General features: G+C 39.3%; 2 protein-coding genes across 8 annotated transcripts; one reads left to right on the forward strand and one right to left on the reverse strand.

The window, feature by feature from the left end:
* Positions 1-1,052: 1,052 nt before the first annotated feature.
* Positions 1,053-23,862, reverse strand: LOC126998802 (diacylglycerol lipase-beta-like). Of its 6 annotated transcripts, none has more exons than XM_050860873.1 (17): positions 23,637-23,862; positions 21,730-21,844; positions 21,327-21,539; positions 17,481-17,590; positions 17,245-17,359; positions 16,305-16,402; positions 13,792-13,956; positions 13,387-13,576; positions 11,359-11,482; positions 11,145-11,255; positions 10,813-10,954; positions 8,046-8,176; positions 7,190-7,306; positions 6,481-6,612; positions 5,995-6,027; positions 3,083-3,219; positions 1,053-2,040 (listed from the first exon to the last, which is right to left on the reverse strand). In XM_050860873.1, the coding sequence occupies exons 2-17, from the start codon at positions 21,822-21,824 to the stop codon at positions 1,884-1,886; spliced, it is 2,070 nt and encodes a 689-aa protein (XP_050716830.1). In that variant the 5' UTR covers positions 21,825-21,844; positions 23,637-23,862; the 3' UTR covers positions 1,053-1,883. The 6 variants fall into 6 exon arrangements, with proteins under 6 accessions (XP_050716830.1, XP_050716828.1, XP_050716829.1 ...); XM_050860871.1 differs by having other exon boundaries at positions 23,569-23,861; XM_050860872.1 differs by having other exon boundaries at positions 23,673-23,859.
* Positions 23,863-24,228: 366 nt separating this feature from the next.
* Positions 24,229-27,985, forward strand: LOC126998809 (putative peptidyl-tRNA hydrolase PTRHD1). Of its 2 annotated transcripts, none has more exons than XM_050860897.1 (3): positions 24,229-24,379; positions 26,084-26,286; positions 26,513-27,985. In XM_050860897.1, the coding sequence occupies exons 2-3, from the start codon at positions 26,101-26,103 to the stop codon at positions 26,735-26,737; spliced, it is 411 nt and encodes a 136-aa protein (XP_050716854.1). In that variant the 5' UTR covers positions 24,229-24,379; positions 26,084-26,100; the 3' UTR covers positions 26,738-27,985. The 2 variants fall into 2 exon arrangements, with proteins under 2 accessions (XP_050716854.1, XP_050716855.1); XM_050860898.1 differs by having other exon boundaries at positions 24,259-24,422.
* Position 27,986: the final 1 nt, after the last annotated feature.

Consider the following 27,986-nt stretch of genomic DNA (forward strand, 5'->3'; position numbering starts at 1 on the left):
TAGCACTTCTGACATAGTCATGTAGAGAATTGTCTTCAACATGCACTACAATACAGAACAGTCTGTTCATGCATAGTGAGAACATTGAAATCTTGGAAAATTTCATATACCTTAGTAGCGTAATTCAGAACAGTGGGTCTCTCTAGGAAGTCATACGGCAGACTGGGTTGGCCCAGTGTTCTGGACTTGTTCAGTATGAGTATATGGTGTTGTCAATACCTGTGTAGGAAAACAAAAGGGGGTGAAACATGGACACTAAATAGTTACTTAGAGAGACGGATTGATGCCTCTGGTAAAGTGTCCATGCAGAATCATAGGATATCACTAGAATGCCTTTGTGTCCAACCAGCAACTACTCCGCGAGACTGATTCCACATATATTATCCACTTAGTTCGTCAGTGCCAACTCAGGCTAAAGAGGCATGTGACCCATTACCAAGAAACTGACCCTGATCATCGGGTTGTTACAGTTAGAGACAATCCTGAGTGGAAGAGGCCAAAGGGATGCCCACAGAGTTTGTGACTTGAGCAAGTCAGTACATCCTGCCAGGAGGAGATCCTTAGGATGGGAAGGGGGCCTGCATGGAAACTTGGCTGGAGGAACCCCCGAGCTTGCTGTTGTAGGGTGGGTGAGGAGAAGCACCCCCGGGCGTATGCCCCCATTGATTGATTGATTGAATATGCAGCTTTGAATCTCATGTAAGCTTTCACTCATTCTTCACGAGTATTGAGCGTTCATCAGTCGGGAATGGCTTTGAAGAAACACTCCTATATAATAGACCACCCACCACCCACCCCTATTTTACTTAGATAGAAATACTCTTGACTATCTTTTACTATGCCAGAGGGAATATGTTGAAATATTTTATGGCGCCACTATAAACACTCGCCTGCGCCAGAACGGGCTGGGCCGACCATCAGGCCCCACCTGGAAGAAGCCTTGGGCCGACCATCAGGCCCCACCGGGAAGATGCCTACCGGCGCATCAGGCAACAACGTAAAAAAAAAAAATTAAAAAAAATAAAAAAACTTTTGTGGTGGTTAAAAAAACATTTATTATAATTATCATATTGTTATCATTATTACTTTGTTATCATTACCATTACTAATTATATATAACTACAAAAGGCTTCATAACATTACAAGACACTGGAATAAAAGAATGGAAATTTTAAGGTCTAGGCTTATGGATTCTGAGAGAAAATGAAACCTGAGAAGTATTTATGAAATCTAACACTGAGATAAAAATACATAATCCCATGTATTGCTAAACTGACTAACAGAAAATGGCTGAAAAAAGGTAGCTATCTTACGTCAGGAACTACTGTAGTGTGAAGCTTGTATATTTAATTAAATATAATCCACACATGTTTACTAATTTAATATTTCATGTACATTCAAACATTTGAAACCTTATTGATTTGCAGTAGACTGAAAAGAAAATTGAAGTATTTACTGAAAAATGTGAACACATATAAATATTTTATTTAAGTTCTGAAAGTATTAAAAGCAACAATATATATACTTGATATTATGTTCTGTCAGCACAACTACATACACAACCTTAAACTGGTAGTAAACCATTGTGGATAAAATGCATCATAAACAATACTCTTCCTTGGGTCAAATCTGCCAAGACTCCCTGAGATCATTTCACATGACCTAAATACCAACTCATTTAAATCTTTACAGTAATTATATAATTATATTAAGACTACAGTTCCTAAAGTGAGTACAAAATACTTTGTCACCATCACACTTTTCTGACAATGGTTAGTCATATATATATATATAATAGTTTCACCACATACAAAAGAGCATCTTTGCTGTTCACTCATCTACTGAGAAAAATTTGTAAAGGGAAGGTCCCTCAGCACATCTTATTAACTGGGGTCTGCAGCCTGGACCGCTGCATCCCTGAGGGCAGAAAGCACCACTGGGGGAAAGTGATGCCGCATCATGAAGGGCGAGATAAGGATTTGTGAGAACTCCTTGGGCTCGCCCCAAGTGAACTCCCATTCACCCACACTGCCCTCCAACCTGATAATATGGATGAAAGACCAAATGTTAGAGGTTCTTTAATGAGATCAAAATTAGATATGAGGCCCCGTGAACCAAAAGGAGCTAAGGGACAAAATGAAAAAAAATGAGTTACCTGCTTCTACACATTCTACAGACTGTAACACTATAGATCCCTCTATCTTAGTCCAAAGCATGATAAATTTTACCTTAGATCAGAAAAACAAAAAAATGAAAATCTCTTTAGAAATCATGTGCAGATGATGCCGAGCCAGAGAGAGATAAGCCATCACACTGCATCTAACCAATGATGTGCTTTTATTTTCCATGACAACAGCAGCTTTCACCCAGTCACACAATGTGCCTTTGTGGGTGGGGAGGAATGGGGCAGGCTCAAGGCTCAGTATGTTTTTATCTCTTGCTTCTGCCACACAAATAAATGGAAATTTGGGGGATAATTAAATAGTTTTAACAAAATATGAGGTATAATTTTTTTTTTTATTATTGTATTAAAATTGTCTTTTGGTAAAATTAAAAATAAATATCAATTCAGATTATAATATCATGACATAATAAGCATCCATAACTAAAAAGTAAAAAATCTAACTTATTGTTTTACCACAATGGTAGACAACTACATAAGGATTATTTTTCTTATAAAACACTTTCTTGTCCTTTGTCTTATAGGTAGAAAAATTGTTCTTCAAAACTTTAATTGCATTATCTGGTGTTTAGCAATCATATCCCTCAGCTCTCTTTGGCTCGAGGCACCTCATATACAAGTTTATAATGTAAGGCTTAAGTGCAGATGATACAAATGATTTGAGATGGGCTAATAAATGTAATTAAAATGAGGGTAGACAGTAATGTCACTACTCAGAATGAATTACAATGAAAAAAAAAATCAAAATTAGTTTAAATTACCCAAAAATGAGTTACAGCCATACCTTACATCCCCATGATTCCTATTGTGTGTAGGTATACCACAATACCCCTTGTGAGTTTTATAAAAGTAGTCCATACTCATACTACTACTTCAAAGTCAGACAGACTGTCCTCCTACCTGTCCTCCTCTGGCAGATTAGGGAAGCAGTAAAGAATCCTTCCAGGTAGGAACAGTGGAGTCTCCGTGTGTCTGGGGACTTGGGGGCACTGGGGATTTGGCTCGGAGAAGGTCACCCGCACATCATCTACACTCTCCTGCACAGAGGGGGGTGATGGCTATAAACCATGGATAGAGTTAATTTGTGATTCTAAATTCCTGTGGCAAATTAGAAGATATAAGAAATTAGCCACTCAATACTTCAAGATCATGGCTTATACAAAAACTAAACTCGAGGAAATGTGAATTGGGTATAGCAAAAAACATTTGAGACATTTTCTTTAAATTTCATGAGAAAGACAAAATAAGTTGATTTACCTAAACCACAAGCATCATATGTGATATATAAAAATATATACAAGTAGTCCTCTAGTTACAACTTATGCAACTTGCGAACGCCAATGATACTGAGTTACCGTAAGTAGTCAGTGAGTGAGTTGTGATTTCAAATATCCCATCACGGGTAGAGCAGTTACTTGTTTACAGAGCGTTCCAATACCTCCTACTCGCCCCCTGCCCTGATACTCTCCTCATGTGCTGGCCTTACCCCACCTCACCCATGCTTCCCTCAGCTGCCTGTGGAACTCAATCTGTAGGTACTACTTATATGACAGTCCCTACTCTACCAGTTTATAGGCCTACAATGTTACATAAGCATACAACTAAATCTATGCAGTAGACACCAGTTGGCTAGCACGTGAGCTGAGCAAGGGTGGAGCGATATCTCCACTATTTACAAGTCTCAGCTGCATTTAGTTCACCCACTGACTGCCACAACTCCTGGCAGGTGGGGGAGCCAAACCGGACAGTCAATCAAGTGAGTGCAACCAAAATGACATTCCACAACAACAGCTCCCTCACAATATTCCTGCAGCAGCTCTTATAGGCAACCGTTTACTGGAACAGCAGTCAGTAATCATAGTTCAACTAAACATTCAAAGAAGGCAAGAAAATGCAGCAGATGTGACATTGGCCACTTTCATGACTACAATGTATCCTTTGTTTACAAACACTGCCCCCCCCCAACCCTGCACATCCCCCGCACCCCCACCCCGTGCAATGACTCGATGGGGCATCTGGCTAACGCCACCGTCTTGGTAAAACTTGGTAGCTCCATTTTGGAATGTTGCACAATGCTGCATTGCTAGCCAGTCAACTGAATGCACGGCTGGTGTGAGGTGAGCACATAAGACAGAGGCAGGATTGGGGGAATGGCAAGAGATTTGAATAATATGCTTTCTTATTTTAATGTAGATTTTAAATTATGACCAATTTGACTAATAATATATATATATATATATATTTATATATATATATATATATATATATATATATATATATATATATATATATATATATATATATATATATATATATATATATATATATATATATATATATATATATATATATATATATATATATATATATATATATATATATATATATATATATATATATATATATATATATATATATATATATATATATATATATATATATATATATATATATATATATATATATATATATATATATATATATATATATATATATATATATATATATATATATATATATATATATATATATATATATATTATATACTACAGTAAAAGTCTGATAATCTGACACCCAATACTTCGGAAGTCCCAGTAATTTGGAATTTTCAGCCAAGGGTCAGTTTTAGTTTTTTTGGGGATAACATTGAGAAAAAAAATTTAAATGCTAAAAATAGACGAAAGTGGTGCACTGAACTATTAAATTCCAGATCCATGGTGATACTCGTAAGATGCACCCAGTTCACAGCATGTTGGCCAGCTGGCTGTCCATTACTTTGTTGTTTCCTGAATTTGCTTGGTTTTATCTGTATTCTTTGATCACAATGGTTCCTACTACAGAGCCTTCTATGGGGAAGAAGAGGGGGCATAATATACATACTTCACCATTGCCAAGAAAAAAATGGCAAAAACTGCCTTGTCCTAGCCAACATGTCTTCTGTTCGTTTACATGTATACATATCAGCTGAGCAGCAGCAGCTGCTACTGCTTATAATTGTGTAGTAATGATCATTTTTATCACTTTTCTTATTTTTATAACCTAATTTTTATAGAAAGAAGTATTCATTAGTGCATAATTTGCATTCTATACATTTTAGTTCCTAAAGGCAAAAAAGGAAATATTTGGCTGACACTTCCTGCCACCCACATTGTATCCTTTGTTGACACGTAATGCAATTTTTCAAATAACTTGTAGAAAATATCTTAGGTGTGATACTTAAATGTGCCACATAAGTGTGGTAAAAGTCTGGGGCAGGTACTCAATATTGGCGATTGCCAGACCGATTATGGTAAACATCTGGGAATGGTGTTTTGGACATTTTGAGGTCCCCTACAAGTAATCCGGAAAATCTGCCGATCCAGAAGGTGCATGGGATCAGCGGTGCATGAACACCAGCATTCTGGATTATAGGACTTTTAATATATATATATATATATATATATATATATATATATATATATATATATATATATATATATATATATATATATATATATATATATATATATATATATATATATATATATATATATATATATATATATATATATATATATATATATATATATATATATTGTCACAAAATTAACAAAATTAGCAATCTAAAAGTATAATGAGGGAGTTCCCCACAACAAAGCAAGTGTGAAACTTGAGTACCCCCTTCATACACTAATATTACTCAACTACATATTAGGTTCGTATAAAATACAAGTTTCTTCATGTCAATGTTGATAATACAACTACAAACTATTGCCCGGAAAGCCCAAAACAGGTTTAGGTAAATAGCAAATACATAATGCCTATATAGTCACCTGTTCCTCATGAAAGCCAAACACTGGATTAAACTAACAAAGAAAAACAATTATTAATATGTCCTTTTTAAAGAGAGAATCAATCAATTACCAATGTTAAACATGAATAAAGTTAGTTGCTTTAAACTTATTAACAAAATTGATATGTTGATCTGAATTATGAATGTGCTTGGAGGAAAGTAGTGGCATTAAAATAAGTTTAAAATAATTAAAACTGCCCTAAAAACTATAAAGTTTATTGGATGCTGGCAATTTATTTGCATTATATTACAGTACAAATGTTCCTAAAAATATGATTTATCATATTTTATCATATTTATCATAAAATATCATTTATCCAATTTTTCATTAGAAAATTCTTGGTAAAACTGGAAAAAAAAACTTTTTCTTATTATTTTTGTGACAATGTCTCATTAGCACATAACCAATGATATTTTATGACCAAACAAACACAACATAGCACAAAATACATTCTCAAGTACTTACGTAAGTATAAGAATTGCCACCGCCTTCCAAAAGGGGGCGATCCTGAGCAGGACTGTCTAGAGACGCAGAGTGGAGTGAAGATTCTGATATACCAAACAGCATGTACCAGCATCCTTGTGCCAACACACGATACTGAAAAGAAAATGTTAAAAAGGGAGTAATATTTATCTGATGATGACATGAGAATTGTAAGTTTTTTTTCTGCAAATAGTTTAATGACACACAAGTCATTCGATAAAGAAAGGATGCATTTTGCCATCAAAATTAAAAATTCCACGGACACCACCCAAGGAATGATGTCAACTATCATTTCCTCTCAACCTTGCATACCAGTGCAATGGTCCTGCATAGGAAGAAAATAATACAGAAATAAAATATAAACCAAAATTTACATTGAAAATTTAAGATACACAATATGGTACCAGAGGTACAGTCTTCATATGGAATAAAAATGCCATAAAGAGGTGAAATAAGGTGAGCTTCATTTTATGTCAACAACACCATGCAATTAATAAAAGAAGCAGTTTCTTTTATTCTGAGATATTCCCTCAGAAATCCAAGATGCACATAGTATTATCTGGGATCCTCTGGTAATTCAGAATATGCATGGAGTGCATGGGGATAAGGATTTCCAAAAATGCAGGGGCATATTTTCTCCCAAACACAGAATATTTAAGTGGTAGCATCCTAAATGAGTTCAAACACAAACCTTAGGCTGGGGACAGGTATCCAGAACACACTTTATCTTGTGACGTAGGTCATGGAGGGAGTTCATGGAGAGGCGTGGGACCAGGTCATCACCAACCACCACCGACATTACAAAACACTGTAGAAAGCACCAACTACTTTTACTCTGTAGTGACGCAAGAATAAATATAAAATGCAGAGCTGTAAGTTTATCCAACTTACAGGAACTCTGCTGTCTGGTGTCCAAGGCTCCCTGAATTGGATGAGTGCCCAAAAAATCATTTCTGGCCATACATTGTTTCTGCATCTCCTAACCTGTCAGTCTCCCAAGACTCCTTTTCTCTCAGGTGTTCTAATACAATAAATGTTGTATCTTGTTGGATCTCATTTGTTTTCTTATCTTATATATATATATATATATATATATATATATATATATATATATATATATATATATATATATATATATATATATATATATATATATATATATATATATATATATGCCGCTGGGCAAAATAAAATTATTATTATTATTATTATTATCTATTTTAGCTTTTGACTCATTTTCCTTGACAATGTCCTTCATCCCTAATTTTTTATTACACCTTATTCTCTTTTACTTCTATCCTGAAACTGAGATACCATCTCTTTTTATTCCTTTATTGTTAACTAATCATACACAGAGTATGGTCATTTGTCCCACTATTTGCATGGACCTTATTTAACAACCTCATATCTCATATTCCTTTGGATGGACCTATGCATCCCACTCACTGAGTTTTACTTAGGTATCAAACTAAAAGGAGAAATATTGCTACAGTTCCAAAGTTTGTGAACCCAGCTACCCATGACCAAGCATGGCCTGTGCTACTAACCTGGGTAGCTTGAGAAAATTCCCTGGAACAGAGTCCTCCAGGTGGTGAAAAGGCAAAGCATTTGAGGTTTGGGTATCGAGGCCTCAGGAGGGCAGCCAACACTACTGCTGTCCCTGCTCCTAAGCTGTGACCTTAGGGACAAAATAAACCACAATTTAGTGAATTTTCATATGAAAAAACAAAAAAATATTTAGCTCTTCAACAAACCAGGAATGAAAAAAATAAGTTGTAAAACTATTTAACCCTTAGAGTATGGGTGGTGATATATTTCTCTGGGTGGTGTGCACGGGGAAAATTTAGGCATTTAAAAGAGGTGGAAATGGTGTCTTTCTTCTTTGCAATAATTGTATATTCATCTAGTATATATGGTGGTGTAATAAAACTTCTCTCCTAATAATAATAAAAAAGTTATGACAGCCAAAAATATTGTGCATTTTCTCATGGCCGTGACGCGTCGCGTGGAAGCACCCCACTTGCTCTCTCTCTCTCTCTCTCTCTCTCTCTCTCTCTCTCTCTCTCTCTCTCTCTCTCTCTCTCTCTCTCTCTCTCTCTACCTACTTGCCCCTCCCTCCTCTGTCAATGTCACTACCATAGCAGTCATCACAGTCACTGTCACTTTGATTCGCCCGCGCTCTACTTCCGCCCGAAGCAGAGGAACTGCTTGACGCGTCACGAGACATGACAGATGTATTCCGAACAAAAGTGGAAAATGATCTGTGACCTTCGGTAGGCTGCGTGCTGGAGACGAATAAGAGTGTGTACGGATGCCAGATGCCTCCACCATTCTTCTGAGTCAAGAACTGGCAGTATATTTGAAACGTAGGGAGCGTAGAGTGTGATGATTATATATATGATCTCCGTACGGGTGGGGCGTGTGGTAGCGCACTTATATGTACGATCGCCGTAATCTAAGGGTTAAATCTAATGTGCTGCCAATAGCTCAGGACAAACATGATACTACATCCTGAAATATTCTCCAAATACAGTACCCTCACGAGTTTCGTGCTATTTGAGTTTCACGATCCTTGAGTTTTGCACTTAGTCCTAAATTCTTACCATCCTGACTTTCGCGCATTATCACCCCGAGTTTCATGCTGCTTTGACATGTACAGGTCATGTCTACCTACCACCGGCGTCAAGCGCGCTGCCTTTAAATGTAGTGTCACACTGGCTGTTTTTCTCCAAACATAGGGGCTTTGGTCAAAAGAGAGAGAGAGAGAGAGAGAGAGAGAGAGAGAGAGAGAGAGAGAGAGAGATTTACATAGATTTACATAAAAAATCAGACCACACAGACCCCATGGTCCAGACTTGGTGGTCTGTCCTTAAACCTAAGTGATTTTACATTAATCAGAAGACTCCAAAACATTGCATTTCTACTCTAGTTGATATTAAGTTGAAGGGGAGAGAGAGAGAGAGAGAGAGAGAGAGAGAGAGAGAGAGAGCCAGAGAGAGAGAGAGAGAGTGGGAGGGTGGAATGTGAGGAAGTCCTGTCCATGTAGTCTCAAAATACGTACCTTGGAAGTGAAAGAAAATGGGAAGAGAAAACTGATCAATTTGAAGCTGCAGTTGAGCCTTATGATTTGTTGGCAGTTCTGAAAACATGCTTGTGATTCGCTGGGAGTCCAATGACATCATCGCCAGTGCTCACCCTATTAGCGGCGTCACAGCCTTAAGTCGGTGTCATATTGACCGTTTTCCTCCAACCGTTGGGCGTACAGGCAACGCCCGTATGCACAACCAGGAGCAAGTTATCAGTAAGTTGGTGCCACACTGGGCCTTTTTCCTCTCACTGTGTTGGCAGCAGCTAGGGCAACCGGAACTCCAACTTTTCCGGGTTTGCGTCACACACGGCCAAGGTCAGTTGCCCATATCCACATCCACAATGTAAAGAAAGCACTTGTCCTGTATCGACATGGCGTCGTCTACTAAAGTAAGGGCTGTCGCAGGTTGTGCTGCCATTATCCAAGTTATGGACTTGTTGCTGCAGTTAAATGGAAGGAAGAAGCAGTTGTGGGTGTGATGTGCCTGTGGTTCCTCCATGCCAGAAGTCCATAACTTGGGTAATGGCAGCACAAGCCGCGACAGCCCTTACTTTAGTAGACGACGCCATGTTGATACAGGACAAGTGCTTTGTTTACATCATGGATGTGGATACGGGCAACTGACCTTGGCCATGTGTGACGCAAACCCAGAAAAGTGGAGTTACCGGTTGCCCTAGTTGCCGCCAACGCGGTGGGAGGAAATATACCCAGTGTGACACCAGCTTACGGACAACCGACAACTCGCTCCCGGTTGGGCGTACAAGTGTTGCCCGTAGCCCCAACGATTGGAGGAAAACAGCCAGTGTGACATCGTCTTAAGGCAGTGATTCCGCTGATTGGGTGAGCGCCAACAATGATGCCATCGGACTCCCAGCGAATCACAAGCATGTTTTCAGAACGGTCAGCCAATTGTAAGGCAGCCAACTTCAACTGCAGCTTCAAAACGACCCATTCTCTCCTCCCATTTTCTTCCTTTTTCCAAGGTACGTATTTTGAGAAAACAAGGTAGTAATGGAGGGAAAAAAGTCAGCTTCTCCACGGGTCAGAACAAATAAGCGCTTTTTCAGTGTTTTCAATATCCCGAGTTTCGCAATCCTCAAGTTTAGCGCTATACCTTCTGAACAGAGCAAGCGCAAAACTCGGGAGAGTACTGTAGTCCACAGCATATGTAGTACCTCCTAGGGTGCAAGGGGTAAATACACTCTTAAATGATCAGATACACTTACCAGTGATCACTAAGCCATAGCCACTGCGGGATAAGGCCTCTGACAAGGCTCTAGTTTCATCCAGCCTTATGAGAACAGACCGAGCAGCTTCCACCATGCCCTTGTGAGCCATGCATCCTATTGGTAGACCCTCACAGTCAACCTGTCAATAGAGAAAACAGACTGATTTGATTGTTACAACTGATTTGACTGAGTTTGGGTGTTAGGTGTAAAACTTCAAGGAAGAGGGGAGGTACTGAGTGGACCAGCATCACATTGGCTACCTCCTGTTTGCCTCACCTCAAACCAATCACCTCATTACATAGTGTCACTAATATTCAAAAAGTACTAACCGAGGTGCACTGGGCATTCAGGTCTGTGATGGCATCATGCAGGGAGAGGGTGCCCCTAATGGCCAGCACAACATGTTGAGTCTCATCATCTATGGCAACGAAGAATGGAACCTGAGGAGGGTAAAAATTAGCTTCACCAAGAATATGTAGACATGATTGAGTATTCCATTTCAAAATACACAGCAAAGCATGGTTTGCTTGAAAAAAAACTAACCTCATAAATTTTGTTGTGGAATGTGATGTAAGTAATATTCTCCTCAGAGAGCCCAGTCACTGCCTTAAGTGCTGCTGTGTGGCACAGACAACAGTTGTCCTGCATCACGTACGATGGAGGGGACCTGAAGGTAGCCTTACACAACTACAACAAAACTGCATTCAAATATGATATGATGACCCTCTCTTTCTTGGCAACCCTGGGGCCAACACCAAATTCATATTTATTTCTGACTTCAGATATCTTACAATTAACCCCTCAATGTTGAATAATCAATAAAATTGTTCTCGGGTTACATTACTCTAATGTTTTCCTCATGAATTCTTGTATCTTTCTGTAAGTATGGTAAAAGTAAAGCTGTGGTCAGATGCTATAGCTGGGTGTGGCCTTGTTGCTCATCTCAGTAGCACTGGCCCTTGACATTGTGGTGGGTAAAAACCCATTATTTCAGAACACAAGAGGAATGACATCTGGGTTACCAATGTGTACTTTCCTCAGATTTCTCCAGGCATCCATTTATTGAACAGGCCAAAAAGGAGGATGAACAGTTGGGTGAGCTGCACGCCAACTGCCCTGGACGGGATTCAAACCTGGGCCTACAGATTCATAGCTAGGCAAGCTAACCACTTCCCCATGGAAGCACATAGCTTCACTGAAAGTATGCCTCCTCAGGCATAAACACCTACCTATAAATAAAAAAGTTAGAAACAAATTTTCAAAATATATGTCTGACTAGATACCGTTTATTTCCAAACCAGTTAAAGGAATGCAATCCAAATAATAACAATAATAAGTGGTAGTTGATGTGGTGAGCTGTGGGGATTGTGAGGAATGTTATAGTGCCCTGCCAAGCTGCCATAGAAGTAATATGAGATGGGCACTAACTTCCATTATACAAATAAATAAAAGATAATATGGGAAGCAAGGTCAGACCAAAAGAAAAAAGAATAGCAAAATTTGGGTAACTGTAATTATGATGATAAATATGGCTGTAATTGTGGATACAATGGAAAGTTAAGGCAACAGGGTAAAGAACAGTTAATTTTTGTACTTTGTAAATTCATAGTTTTCAAACTCCACTGAGGATGCAGTCCCCATGGTTAGTGCTGCTTAAGGTTAAAGTTTACACCACCATGGTGAAGTGGTTAGCATGTCTAGCTATGAAAACGCATGCCTGAGTTCAAATCCCAGTTAGAGAAGTCAGAGTGTAGCTCATGCAGTTATTCATCCTAACCCTTTCAGGCTGGTATTTAGAGAACAAGACACTGCTGCTGCTGCCGGAAGGGTCAAACGTGGTCTGTGGTCTGGGTCTATAAAAATAGCAAATTGCAATGGATAGTTATGAAAATATAGATAATAAAGCACGTGGAGCATGAAGGAGGTTCTGTAGAAAGTGTGAGTATAGTGGAAAGCTGAGCGACGACTTGCTGTGCAGAAACTGTGAAGGAGAAGTGATGAGCAGAAGGAGGTATGTATGGCCTGTAATCGTTGGGTAGAGGCTGAAGGCACCGAGTGTGTCTGCTGTGGCAATTGGAGGCACCGAGAATGTGAGGGACTGACTAAAGAAGGACTAAAGACTGTTCAAGGAATGAAAGTGTGGTTCTGCAAGCCATGTGGCGGAGAGTGGAAGAAGAATGTGAAGGAACACGAGGAGGTGGAGAGAGAAAATGCCAAAATGAAGGAAGAGCTCAAGATGGTTAAGGAGAAGAATGCAGAAATCAACAGCAAGATGGAAGAATTTGAAAAGAAGTGGACCAGACAGTCTGAGAACCAAGAGGATCCTGACGGTGGCTCTGGAGGCCAGGAGGAAGGCAAACAGGCAAGAAGGGAAGCAGCAGATGTTACACAGGCCCTGTGTCTCAGGGTAATAAGTTCTTACTCATCACAACCTCATGGGCCAATGTGACATAGATGAACTCCAAGGCAATGTGCAGCTATAATGTATGCCATCAACTTTATCTTAACTTTTGGTATGTTTTTTAAAAGTTCAATATCAACTGGGTAGAAAAAAATATACTAAATACTAACCTGCAACAGGAACAGCACTGCAGGTGTGACTTGAGGGAGCAACAGCCCTGGCAGATGTTGCGATACATAAACCATGGCCAGCCATAGGAGGCCATAGCAAACTTCATGAAGTGATATGCACTACCAACCTTCATCCACTCAGGACGTGGGGACTGCTGATAAGGCAATCCTCCTTCATCCTGCAGAGTTCCTGTAAAAATATATTTCCAAGATATGAAACTACTAAAACATCAACATATGTGTTTACCAAACTCCATGTTAAAAATTCATGCTTGAAAGGACAATAAAAAACTGTATTCATGTATCCCTCTGTCTACACAAAAAAATATACTTTAAACACATGCTTTTTACAAAATGACTAAACAAAAAAGGATATTGATAGAAAGTGAATGTCATGAGACTCACCAATGCTAGCTGTTAAAGATCTGCTGATGGGAAGATGACGATCTATTTTTCTGAAAGACTCTTCTCTCTGTTCCTCATACTTTCTCTTAAGGCGCAAAAGCACTAATGCTGCTGCTAAGTCGGATGCCACCAGGTCAAGGTCCTCAAACAGAGAGGCAAAAACATCTGTGGCAGATAAAAAAAACACCTGTAACTACACGGAGATAAACAGAGATTACCTCCCTTCAGCACAACCCACCAGTCTCCAGCAATATCATTTACTGATAGGTCTCATCTTCAACCACCTCAGCCCACGACCACCAGCACTTGTATCCCCTAACCTCTAACCTCCAGTCCTCCTGACACTAACCCCTTGACAGCCAATACATCCACTCTTTCAACCTCACACCCACTCCTGCTCCCCACACAACTGCCTGTATCACTTTACTCAGCAGTCTTCTCAACACAGTAGCCTTCATAATCTCCTTCCTTGCTGCTATGCTCACTACAGCAGCAAGAATACCCATTACCACTCTACACTGGTGTCCCACACCCCAGCCCTCCAAGCACAGTTCCCTCCCCAAACACCATATGCACTCAGGTTTCCCATTCAGCTACCTCATCCAATCCTCCTGCTCATTGCTTGCCAATTCCATCGACCAACTTGAGCAGCCAACCTTCAGCACCCACTCCCCAGCAATACAACTAACACCAGCAAGCCCATCAACAGCAACAAGAGAAGATGGCGCCACTATAAACACTTGCCTGCGCCATGACGGGCTGGGGCCGACTACCATCCAGGCCCCTCGAGCAAGCCTACCGGCGTGGGAAAAAAAACAAAAAAAAAACATGGTGTACACCCTTCTGTAGTCAACAAGAACCCAGCAAATTGCACCCACACACCGCCCTTACCCTCCACAATGAGGGGTCAGCCTCACCACCCTCTCCCAGACCCGAAGTGTGACCAATGCTGAGGAAGTGGCTGAAGGCAGACTCTGTTCACAAGAAATGTTCAAAATCCATGCCAGGGAACTATTGTTCTGTATTCCAAGAGTTTGTGGTCAGCAAGACTTTTCAGAAGGTGATTAATGATGAACTACTGCATCACCTCAAATGAAACAATTTGCTGTCAAGCAGTCATTTTGGATATCACCCTTCCCTTTCAACAGCAAAGCTTCTCTTTTCATGACAGACTAGCATGATGGGTTGGACAGAAGGCATTCCCCCACTGGTTAATTGACTGAATCCAATATAATTACACCAGGAACAAAGAAACATATTGGGTACAAAATACCCCTTAACAGTCATTCACTACTTTTTTTCTGGTTAATAACCATCCCCCATACTTGATGAAACGTTCTTAACTAAAGGGTAGGCAATGGCTGAGTAGAAAGTATGCAGGCATGGTGTTCCAGAGACCCCGGATCAAGTCCTACCTGCCACTGCAAACTGACAGTTTTCAGTAATCACCAAATGGCCACAGACAACCCACAAACTTTCCTGACTAACACCTATCAACGCAGATTGCAGTGAAACTCTCCCAAGAGGAACAAGTGGTGCTCCGGGGAGCAGCATGAGTCAAGAAAGAATGGCGCCACTCATGCACTAGGACCAAACAACAGGTACCATCAAGAAAGCCTATCAGTGCTATAGGCCAAACTATAAAAAAGAGAAAAGAAAAATTTGAAGAAAAAAAAAATTATTAACTATATGAATTTTTTTTACAATATCATGCGTTTGGTCCCATGTTTTTATAGCACACTACACAGAGACTCCCAATGTTCTTGCACACACGATCCTTTTCCCAAGACTGAAACCCACGCAAGACCCTGATTTCAGCAGTTTGTTTTACATATTTTTAATACATTATTTCTTGCAAGCCATTTTTAGCAAGGCTTCTCAAAGCCTGAGTCAATCCTCCTAGACTTTCCACAGGGTGGCAACCCAGTGGTTGAGAACCCCTGACAAGATTTTCATAAGAGGAAAAAGTAAAAAGAAGGAATTATGGGATTAACCCGTGGGCTTTGGCTATGGGAAAGCTGAGAAGTGGCCGAGAAACGTCAACATTACACTGCATTTTGAGACTGAGAAAAGAGCATGGAACATATATCAGAGTACTCCTCTCATAACCATAAAGCCATTAAAAATATTCACTTTTACTCAAACTCCATTCTTTTTGGATGGTGTTTGTTACAAAATAGTCTCGTGACGCGTGGCATCTAGCCGAGAGTCGCTTGTTGTCTACTTTAGAGAATTTGACATGTGATTACTGTATGGATAGCTAATTCAGTCTGCCATGACCTTACAGCACCACCTATGACAAATAAGCCCACCTCAAGATCACTCACCCACAGCAATGACCCAGGCCATGCATGGTGGGTTGCTCTATGCCGCCACCGCTTACAATTAGCTCGAATTAGGGATTTTGAGCTGAGCCACAAACGGGGTCCGACGTTTTGGTGGATCGACTCACGGGAGCCCCAAACGGGGGCTGCCGAAGCTGCCGGGTTAAAAGTGGTTTACTGGCTACTGACCTGCCACATTCTTGAATGCCTCCGAGATGTTGTCATCATGGGATCGCACACAGCACAGGAGGCGACATCGCTTCTCCCACAGTTGAATGTAATGGCTTCTGGTGGTGACCAAAAATATGCACCGTTATTAGTAACTTCTTATACTTCACTAAGGGATAGTGTTTAGGTACAAGACATAAAAAATTGCCATATTGTTCTACAACTCCAAAATTGATATAACAGTTGCCTTTGTCATTTACCATCAAAGAATATAATACTGAATTGTCATTCCTTTCATAATGAATAAAACAAAACTAAATGGAGAACCTTGGGTCATGAGCAGGCAACTATCTGAAAGAGCAGGGGCAAGGGACTACCAAATACATATTAGGGCCGGGGAGGACATGGGATTGGAACCAGTTCCAACAAATCCACCAGGGCTGGCTGGGAACTGGGTCCAATACTGGGATCCAAATCTGCACTGACAAATCCTTGCAAATAATTTGAATACATTATAAAACAAAATGTTTCAGAAGTACTAAAAAAAACATTAAATAATAAATTAATAGAATCTCTATACTCAATACTCAGTAAAATTATATAAATGTTAAGGAAGAGTGTTTTTCATTCTTGCTGGCAAACAGCAACAGCATTTTAGAGTGTCCCTAAGAGTCTTTCACTTGAAATGTAGGGCAGTCATGCTAGGCAGATACAAGAAACAAATAATTTTCAATTATGCAGGTAGTACAAAAATAAATGTTTAAGAAAATCAGAAGCGAGAAAGGACAGCAAAATAAAAGAACTTAATGTCCAGCAATACATAGAGGGAATTTCATACTACCAGTCAATTACTTTAAGCCCATCTGAAGAAAACTTATGGATTTGAATGTGAAGTAAGCTAAACTATATACGAAAAACATATTACGACTACATAAAAAACTACAAAAGCACAGTAGCCTACCCAAGGACTCCACCATCAACTACCCCTTGCCTGGATGGTCGCTTCATGGGGTCAAAGAGCAGCAAAATGCCCAGCAGGATGAGGGCAACTGCCACCCATGTATAAATGACCAAAGCTGCCATAAAAAAGAGCAAGTTTAGATACAATAAAAGTAACATTAAACATACATTTGGTATGACAGAAATCCCACTATGACAGAGTTCCAAAAGTAATTTTTGTGTAGAAATAAGAGTTACCTTTCATGAGGATTGGTAAAGCAGTGTCTGGTTCACATTCAATTTGCCCAGTGAGAATCCATATTGACCCAATGACATTCCACATTATCTCAGGAATCCCAAAGACAACCCTGTGCAAGAAACAAAAATCATGTTAAAATATACGTAGATAATATTGCTAAAGTCTTTCTACAGAGACTTCAATTGCTACAGCATCATGTATTTCAGACATACTTTAACCTAAATCAGCTAAAAAACAAGCCTGCAAGCAGGAAGTAAATGCCCTCCAAGTTTCTATTCAAGTAATTATATACATATTCTTTCATATATTTTTTGTACATATTTAGGAGGTAAAGTTGAGGGCATACGCTATAGCTGAGCATGGCCTCGATGCATATCTCAGTCGCATTGGCACTTGAGCCAGTGGTGTGAGGGAGCCCATCACCCTGGGATACAAGGCCATCCGGGTTACCACAGTTTACCTTCCCCAAGTTACCCCTGGTACCCATATATCAAAAATCACGAAAGGGAAGATGAACAGCTGGGTGAGCTGCACGCCGACTGCCAGGCCGGGATTTGAACCCGGGCCCACAGAGTAAAAGCCAGGCACGTTGACCACTACACCACGTAGGCGTATATATTGTCCCATCTAAGTGTCCTATCTGATGAAATTTAGTTTTAAACTCAATGAAGGTATTGATTTGGATGATCTCCAAAGCTCAGTACATGTATATGGAAAACTGTATTGAAGCTCTTTGTCTTCTTCAGTTCCTTTCAGTAACCTTGTTGCTCCTTTATTCCATTTAAACAGATCTTCTTTATCAATTCTGTCAACTCCTATCATTCCCCTGAGCAATGCAATCATGTCACCTATCTCTCGTCTTTCTTCCAAGGATGGCAGCCCCAGCTTTTCCTTCCTTCTTATGGAATTTTTCTATGGTAAAACAAACTTTAAAGTAAAATGTTGTGTAATTATATAATCACTTACATTTATTTGAGTACCTAAATGTGTCATTCCAGTTGGGCTGTTTGTAATAGGGAGTGCAGATGTCTATTAACTCCAGAATTTTAGTGTTCTCTGAACTTCATAGGACACAGTGGTGACTTACCTATTTTCAATGCCAATTTGATATGACACTGATTCCCACAACAATGTATGAAAATATTAGACATGTCCATTTAACATAATTAGTACATACTTGAGTATAATAAAGCTATCTTTATCATGTTATAATATAAAACACTCATTACAAGTAACTATGAGGAGCCAACAAACAAAGCAAGAGGAGAGGCACCATGGGAGCTGCTGTATGCAGATGACTTGGTAGTAAATGCAGAGACAGCAGAAGTGAAAGAAAAGTTTAATAAATGGAAGGAAGGAATGGAGGAGAGAGGTTTGGAAATTAATATGGAAAAAACAAAGTACATGGTGACTGGAAAAGAGGCAAGAGAAAAGATTAAATCAGGAAAATATCCATGTGGATGGTGTGGGAAGGGAGCAGTGGTGGGCATGTTTCCGATAATCCGCTAACCGCTAATTAGCGAAGCTAACTTTTCCGTTAGCTGATTAGCGTTTTCGCTAACAGTTAGCGCACCAATTAGCTTCTGCTAAATGTAGTTCCTCCTCCGCTAACTTTAGTTCACTAAAAATTCATACAGGTTTGTCTCTGTCCGTCATGGGCAGACGGAGCACTAGTTGAGCCACAAGGCGCAATAATTCCAGGGCTTCCACTTTTGGGTAAATTACACCTTAAAATAGGGTAATTGGACAATTATTAAAGAATCTTTTTGGTATTTTAGGGTAATTCATCTTCAATTTCCAACTCTTTGATCTCAGGATTTAATAATAACTAGAAAATTGATGGAGGTAATGAGAGCAAGTGACCGCAGAATGCTGAGGTATATGGCGGGGATCAGGTGGCAAGATAGGGTGTCCAGTGCAGATGTAGGTAAGAGATGTGGAGTAGAAGACCTGGAAACAGTGCTCAGAAGGGAAAGACTCTGATGGTTTGGACATGTAAAGAGAGCAGGTGAGGATACAGTGCTGGGAGTTGTAGAGAGATTAGAGGTAGAAGGAAGGAGACCAGTTGGTAGATCTAGGAAAATGTGGAGAAGGTGTATACAGGAAGACTTGGCATTGATTGGATTGGATGAACATCAGGCAGAAGACAGAGAAGAATGGAGGAGAGTCATAAAGCGTCCAACCACTCAGGAAGAGTGAAAATGAACATTAAACAAAATGATGATGATGATGATTACAAGTACGTAACTATGAACAATATGCTATTTTTGTTTCCAAGTCAACTCAGCTCACCTAAAAATCATGGATCTCATTGCCACTTTAAGTCTGTGGTATGAATTCTAAATAAAATGCATCATCTTCTGCCGCTTTATCGTACCCAAAATGGAGTATGGCCCTGTCCTTCAAGTGCTGCTTAAGCTTAGCAATTGTCCAGGATTTTGGTAATATACAGTCCATTTTCTTGGTGTTGATAGCACTGTGGTACAGTATATGTGCTCTATAGAATGACGTTATTTTGGTTTTGCTGTCCTGGAGAAAATATTGCACCAGTGCAGAGGCAGAAGTTTGGAAACATTTTTTTTCTCTATGTGGATTTGCTAATGAATGTTAGGCATATTCAAATTAAAGTATAATTCAGGAAATGCATAATGTTCATAAAAGACAGAAAATTTCCTTGCATTAATTAATGTAAATAGCTTTTTTTAGAAAAATTCTTCAAGATTATTACAAAAACATTTTATGCAATTCTATGCTAATAAAAAAATCAAAAAATCATTTTGATAATATCAGTGTATTAACAAAACACCCTGTATATGCACTTTAACACTGCCCTATTTGGAAAAAAAAAATCCAAAATAAAATCTTCACAAAATGGAGCTGTCTGGAATCTACACCCTACTGCGAACCGGCCAATTAAAGAGTTTAGGGAGGCAAAATGTGTAATCTTGAAAGATCCAGATTTCACAAAAATCTGAACCAAAAGAATTCTACTTCCTACTCTCCTCTGTGCCTTTAGCTGTGACTCAGTTTTTCACCATTAGTTAAGTAGGATGCATTAGGTGCTGTGAATAACTAGCATAGCATTCTTGAAAAAGAGTAGTTTAACATGCAGTAAATGAAAAAAAATCTTTATTTCTTCCCAAAGAGAAGGGGTCACTTTAAAACAGTAGAAAAGTGCTACTATATTTTAAAAGAAAACTATGGACTTATTTTCCTGAAATAAGTATAAATAGGTATTGATGATTGGCCTTACCATTTTCTTTTCTTTTTTTTCTTTTTTTTTTTTTAGCGGTCAATTACTAGCACATCAAAATCATCATGTAACAGAATTTTTAGAGGTATTTCAAGTGTGTACAAAAGATTATTATTGTCATTTGCAGATCATTAAAGCCTAATTAACCTCTTTCAGCTATATCTGCTTTACTAATAAGTTTGATAGCTGTTGTAGTAGTAGTAGTTGTATGTACAGTTATTACATCATCACATAAGCTGTAAAAGTTGTGAAGTGCAAGTTGGAATGGGTTAATCAAAATTGTAAAGGTACATATACATATAATGAGGATGCAGAATGGTTGTTTTGAAAAGAGTGTGTATGAGAGTCAATTAGGAATGCAAGGGGAGGCAGGAAATCACAAGCAGGGTGAACTGATATGATTGCAGAATGAATGAGAGAGGTGGGAGAGTAGGTTTTAGTGTTGCAAAATGGAAGTGTATAAACAAAGGGAACTGGACTTCTGCTGTTGCCATCCTCTCAGGAGTTCTTTGAGGAAGCAAGGTGTCAGAGCCAACTAGATAAAGAGATAAGTGGCTTCCATGCATGGCTGGTAGGACTTCAGAAACAGCACCTGGTAACAATGAGGGCAGGGACATGCTTCCTGGGAAGTGTGATGACAACAGTACCCCGGGAACTATGGACTACCAGCATCACTGTGATAATTAAAGTCACTCCCAGAAGCACCAGGCTGCCCAGGAGGAAGAGACGCAGCAGATGGCTTCCACTGGAGCATCTCGATGTGTCTGACTCATGTTGAATGAAGATGGCAGTGGTTAAGCCCAACCTGTCAAACAAAATTATTTTAAGCAAACAGAAACAAAAACCTAAATTTCCCTAAGAAATGTCTAAATGAATTACAGCTGCACCCCACACACACAATATATGCAATGATTCATTTATTCTCTTCAAGGTGTATTCCAAAAAAAAAAAAAAAAAAAAAAAAAAAAAATCCCACATTATTATATGTGCCTTACCATCCAGCCCGAAGAAAAACCTCTACAATGCCAGGAATGACAAGGTCGTCACTGCCTATTCTCCATCGCCTGTTGAACACCACCAGGGCCGGCATCTTTCCTCTTCACCTACAACCTACAAACAATAAAATCAATGATGTCTCTCACTCTGATACTTATTATAAAAAATACATCTAACTTAACCCGTACAGTGGGACAACTGGGCACAATACTTGTGGTAAACGGGCACCCCAGTTGTTCTTTTTATGCTTATTTATTAAAATTACATTATTTTTTTAGTTTATTTCCAAGGTTGAGTAGTGAAATAAGTTCACAAAAGAATTAATAGAAAAATAGCATTTTATTGAGCATTTGAGGATGTGTCAGGCCTTCCAGAAGTCAGAGGGTAGCATTCTAAAAAATTTGAAAAGTCTCCACACCTGGAAATGCAATGGGTAAGCTACCTATGGAAAAATTTAGCCACAGATCTCTAATATGGCCCAGAAATAACATATACCCGTAGGTACTTCTTGCTAAAATTTGAAGCTTCTAGATACAAGCATTAATCAGTAGTGGCTCCAAAATTAAGAGTGGGAGAATCAGGCAAATTTTGTTGGGGTAATTGGGCAATATACCTGTTGTCATCACTTAACTTACAATTTACTCTTCTTCTTTTTTTAACATCTGGCAGTGACTGGTTGAGATTTCTAAGGAAGAAGAATGAAAAGCACCAGAAGAAAGCAAACATTGAGAATAGAGGACAACTTTGTTCTCATTAGATTTTCTGGCAAGAAAGTTAACTCTGATTTTCATTATGTAGGGAGAGTGGAAAGTGATGAGGAGAATGGGGATTACTGTCAGATATTTTAGGCGCAGCTGTGTGTGTCAGGAACTGAATACGTAGTACTTTACATTAAAGAACCACTCAATGAAGACCTCTCAGATGGAAGTGCATTGTACTGTCAAGTGTTTACCCAAGCCTTTGGTATTCAAGAATAAACTGTATTTCCACATTTCTGAAATGGCCAACATGATCATACGGTGAATAATATTACCAGGCATGTTTACAGGAGTTTTCCAATGAGAATTAAGTACGTATATATATATATATAAAATCCCTTGAGTGTCGACGTCGTTCCTTCCCAGTTCGTGTTGTTGGTTCCTGGAATTCACTTCCCCAAGATCATTTCGGGCAGGGGATAGGCATAACATGAAAAGAGGCATAACTCGAAAAGTAGACATTTGCGACGGAAATGAGGTACAAAATCGTGCAATTCACTACATCTATCACCAGAAAAACATGAACCACGTCAGAAAATCGTTGGTTGGGTGAAACTGTAAATTGTCCGGATTACATGTTATGTTGTTTAATGAGTTTGGATAGGCTGGTGCATTGGTTTGGTGAGACCTTTCAGTTCTTTGCCTGATGGTTCACCCTAGTATGGCTCATAGGGAAAGGTCATCCAGGTAAGAAATCCAGGTAAGCACACCCTCTAGATTTACCTCAATAAAAAATTACCCACACCCAGCATCATCCAACAGCACAATATCTTTCCCCACTGAGGAGTTGGAAAAGAAAAGACTGCAGACATTGGTACTTATTTTTTTTTGGTGAACTAATGATAATGAGTGCCTGGCTGTAATCTTTGCCCTAGGACATCCTGCTGCTTTCATAGGTGCCATGGCAGTGTTATCTCTTATCTATTTGTCAAGTGCAGTTTCTTTAGTATGTGAGACGACTATTCTTCCTGGCAGCCACAAGGCATATCCTTCATGTCAGTATTTAGACTACACTGCAACACACACACTCAACTTTATGTAGCATGTAAAATCAAAACAATGATCAAAATAACGGTGTACCTGCGTTGAAAGCGAGTGAGTTCGCTGTAGCAACTACCGTACAGAATCACATGCTTGTTTTGATTTACCACCCGCACTCCTGCAACACCTGCTGGCCTCCTCACTTGGCACTAGCGAGATGGGCTCCAGCCTGGCAGGGACATGCTGGCCAAAAGCACGGCAGCCGGGGTCACGTGCAGCGGGTGTGGGCCAGTGGTGCCCGCCTTTGTGTCCAGCCGTCAAGCGCCTCCAAAGTCCACTGCTCGTGAACTGTCAAGCTCCAAGTGTCAAGACTCAAAAATGTCAAAATGTGCCATGAAACTTCATTCATTATATTTCCTTCCTTCTCCTTTGTTGTTTACTTGCAACAATAAACGATCAATCATTTATATATTCAGTTTTGAATATATTTTTGCTTTACTCAGTCGATTAGAAACAAGAAAACTGTTTTCAAACCTCCCTTCTCCTTTGTTGTTTACTTACAACAATAAACTATCAATCAATCAATCAAAAGTCACTAGGCACTAGCTGATAAATGGAGCAGTATCTTTTATCCCCAACGAAAAAAAAATACCAAAAAAAAAAATCTCTTTTTTTTCGTTGGGGATATACCCCAAGGGAGAAAGACGATAATATTAAATATTTATTTTTTTAAAGGTAGCAGATTTTTTTTCAGCTTTTACACAAAATTGTGATTTGTTTACATTAGAGGTGCGACCCCTCCCCCTTCTTCCTGAGTGCAGCGGCTGCCAGCCAAGCTGACCAACAATCTCACTGCACGTTTGGGGCTCCAGTTCTTGGCCTAAACCTCTATAACACCGAGGAAGAAGTTGTAAGCTCAGCTAGATCTTGCCCGAGGACGTGCATTTATCCCTGTACGTTCATTTATATACCCCATTAGTTGCTATATGTATTCGTTGATGTAACTCTTAATATTGGTCTTTGGATGGTAGGCACTCGCCCAAGATTCATGTATAGATCGCGGCCTTATACCATCGGCACGCTCCTTTTTGGTATGTTATAGAATACCAATTTGAAAAAAACACATTTACTTTCAAATCCAAAAATGGAGAATGTTTGGAAGATCTCTCTCCACATTCATCCTGTTCATTTAGCTATTTGTCATTATTTTATTATGTATGGAGGTGAGTGACTGCCATTGTCTCTGTATGGCGAAGGTTGCCAAGCTGACCTGCACCATGTCAAACTGCCTCAAATGGTGTGGCTAATTTACTAATTTAGCATTGATAAGTTACTAAGCAGCCATGGGTTGATAATTTATTAGCAATTAGTTATTAATTTAATGGCAAAAGATGCTAAACCTGGCTACATAGTGCATTCAGTACCATTTAATTCCAAGTTCTTTTACGACAAAGACCATTAAGTCATCGTCATTCACAGTGCTGGCCCTTCCTTTACGCTCACTGTGCTCAATGCATAGGGCCTCTGATCATGGGGGGGGGCCTTAGGATGTGTATACAAGAAAGATAACTGGGCATGTCAAGATGGTGCTTTACATTACTCCCTCATGAAAAAAAGTTCTATAAACAATAATATTAGACAAATTCAAGCAAAAATTATATGTATTCGTTTACTTTATATTGCTTAGGACAGGGATATAATTTGTGGGGTGAATACATAGGAAAAATAAAGCATGAACAAAGAGGTGCCAAAGGGGGGGGAGGGGGGCTTCAAAAGGGCTTAGGGCTTCAGAAAGGCTAAAACCAGCACTGATCATTTACATCTATTCAATTAATGTGGAAGAATGGGCCACAATAATAGCAGCCCAATGGCTTTGCCTTCCCCACCATCTTACCACAAATTCAATTCTGCCTAGCTGCCCTCACTATGAATACTAAACATAACAAAAGAACAATAAAGAAAAAGAGAAAAAATCTTTTAGCCCAGATCTATGAGATATAAATGTAGATGAAAAGCTATAGCCTTTGCAATGGCAGTTCATGAAGTGTTTTGTTATAACTGTCCTATTTCTTTTCTTCCTTGTTCTCCATATTTGAGACAAGATGTTCTTGTGTTCAGCTTAATCATCTGGCAGGAAGTGTCATCCTCATAAGTGTCACCACTGCAGTCCAAAAATATAGCTAAAAGTGGGCTGTTTATGAGAACAAAACTTATTCTTATGTAGTGTTTGTGAAGTCACTTTGGAGAAGTAAGCCCAAAATTTCCAAGGTGTAAAAAGTTGCAGATATACTGGATGTTGAAGTGAAAACTTTTCCCTCTATTTGGAGCAGTTCTTACAACAGTAGTCATGTCATTCACAGTGCCCCATTAGTTACTATAGTGCAGGGGTGTAAAGCTATATGTAAACATGAACAAATAAATTAATAGGCAATTTATAGTAACATTTCTCTTTCAATTATTCACTTATAGTGACATTTCGTTATTAATCATTCACTTTTTTGTTTAGATGTTTCTTTACCTGAGTTTATAAAGTAATTTGCTAGTTTTTATAAATAAACTTGCACTACACTGGTTTGATATTGGAATTAATAATTGATTGTCTTATCTCAATCAGACTTAAAGAAAACCATCATGGCTGGCATGGGTCCTGGACTGGTTCAGTATGTGGTGGTGCGGCAGGATCTGTTCACTTGCCTAGCCTGGCCACTGGGAGCTGTTATTGCCCAAGCTTGTCATGCAACTGCAGCAGTCACCCACCTCTTCCACAATGATGACAACATGAAGACCTACTTGGCAGATCTGGACAACATGCACAAAGTTAGCACTGTTTTATTATAACACTAAATTGGACAATTAAACTGAATCTCTCAATTTCAAATCCGACTGACCAAAATAATTTTAAAGAAGTCACAATGTAAGGTTCTCTTTTCAATTTTGACCTCTGAAACACTTACTTATGATGCAAATATTAACCACTATAAGCAGCATGGTTGTTAATCAAACTCTTTTCTTGCCTTATAAATGTGAAGTAAATGTCTTGCAGGTGGTACTGGGAGTAGACAATGAAACCAAATTAAGACAGCTGTCAGAGAAATTGAAGGAGGGGGCAGTGGACCATAAGTTGTGGGTAGAACAGCCAGAAAATACCCCAACTTGCTTAGTTACCAAGCCATATGTCAAGCAGGACATCAGCAGATACTTCAAGAAGCTCAAGCTCCTAAAAACAGAGGAGTCACAGCCCTCAACAGCTGGAGAGAACAGCAGCTAATGAGTGTACAGTAAATTTGGAAGAAAAGGAGCTGCTGGTCTAACATGGGGGAGGAAACAGCTAAGGGTCCAACATAGGGAGAGAGAAGATGCTGTGACATGGGCTACAGAGAGCAGTTGCTGGTGTATATGATATGGGTTACAGAGAACAGTTGGTGTGACATAATTAAGGTACAGAGAAAAGCTGCTGGTGTGACATATGCAGAGAACAGGGCTAGTGTGACATAGGCTACAGAAAATAACTGCTTGTGTGACATGTGGGAAGGGTGCAGCTGCTGATGGGATGTGAGAGAAGCTCACACTATGACCTGGATGAAGTAACAGTTGCATGTGTATCCTGGAATAGAAAGCAACTACCTGTTGGCTCATTGAAAAGAAAATCTGCCAATTTGACTTAAAGAAAAGAACACCTGCCAATGTGACCTGTAGTATCAGGGAACCATAAGCAGTGCACTTTAAAGGCAAAATCTTAAAGGGTGGTGTATATATAGCTGCCATGGCTATTAATATTAAATTATTATTACTGTCTAGTGCCAGGCCTATCAAGTAGCATATATATTTTGTTTTGAACTCTGCAATACAGATTTTGGTTGAATTCTCTATACATTCTTTTTAAAAGGCAGCCCATGTATATGTTGATATTATCCTGCATCATTTGAATGAAACACCCATTCCATTGCATTCTTATTTTTTAATTAAAAGATTTTGCACTATACTCAATAATATTGCTCCATAAGATCAGAGATAAAATTCTTTGTTTCAGTCATCCTTCAGTTAAACTTTTCTCATGTTGCAAAGCCATATAGCAGACAGTGTATTGATGTCTGTTTCCTCCATGGATAAATCCCTTCCAGTAAGTCAAAATGATTGGTATACGAAGGGGAGTCTCATGCGTCACGTGAACCCTCGCACATCTGTATCCTCAAAGTTACACCGCCACATACCTTGGAGGAATAATACATGGAGAGGCCATCAGTGGATCACTCTTTATTGTGAGGTGAAGCAAGGGGGCAGATCTTAGTCAGTGGGCGGAGCCAGCCAAATGCAACCAAACCATTGCATTTCTCGCCCCCAGATCGTTGCCGTAAATGAGCTTGTCTGCCTTATTTCTTCCACATAACATATGTTATTAGTTATTCAACTGCTGTAGTATATGTACTAAGCATTGTCTGTGCAGGTTTTGATAGAAAACACCAGCATTACCTTGTCTTTATTCCATGCAAACTGAGAAGAAATGTTCAACACCTGCC

Source organism: Eriocheir sinensis, chromosome 15, assembly GCF_024679095.1.
Source record: "Eriocheir sinensis breed Jianghai 21 chromosome 15, ASM2467909v1, whole genome shotgun sequence".
In the NCBI taxonomy this organism is placed as follows: Eukaryota; Metazoa; Arthropoda; class Malacostraca; order Decapoda; family Varunidae; genus Eriocheir; species Eriocheir sinensis.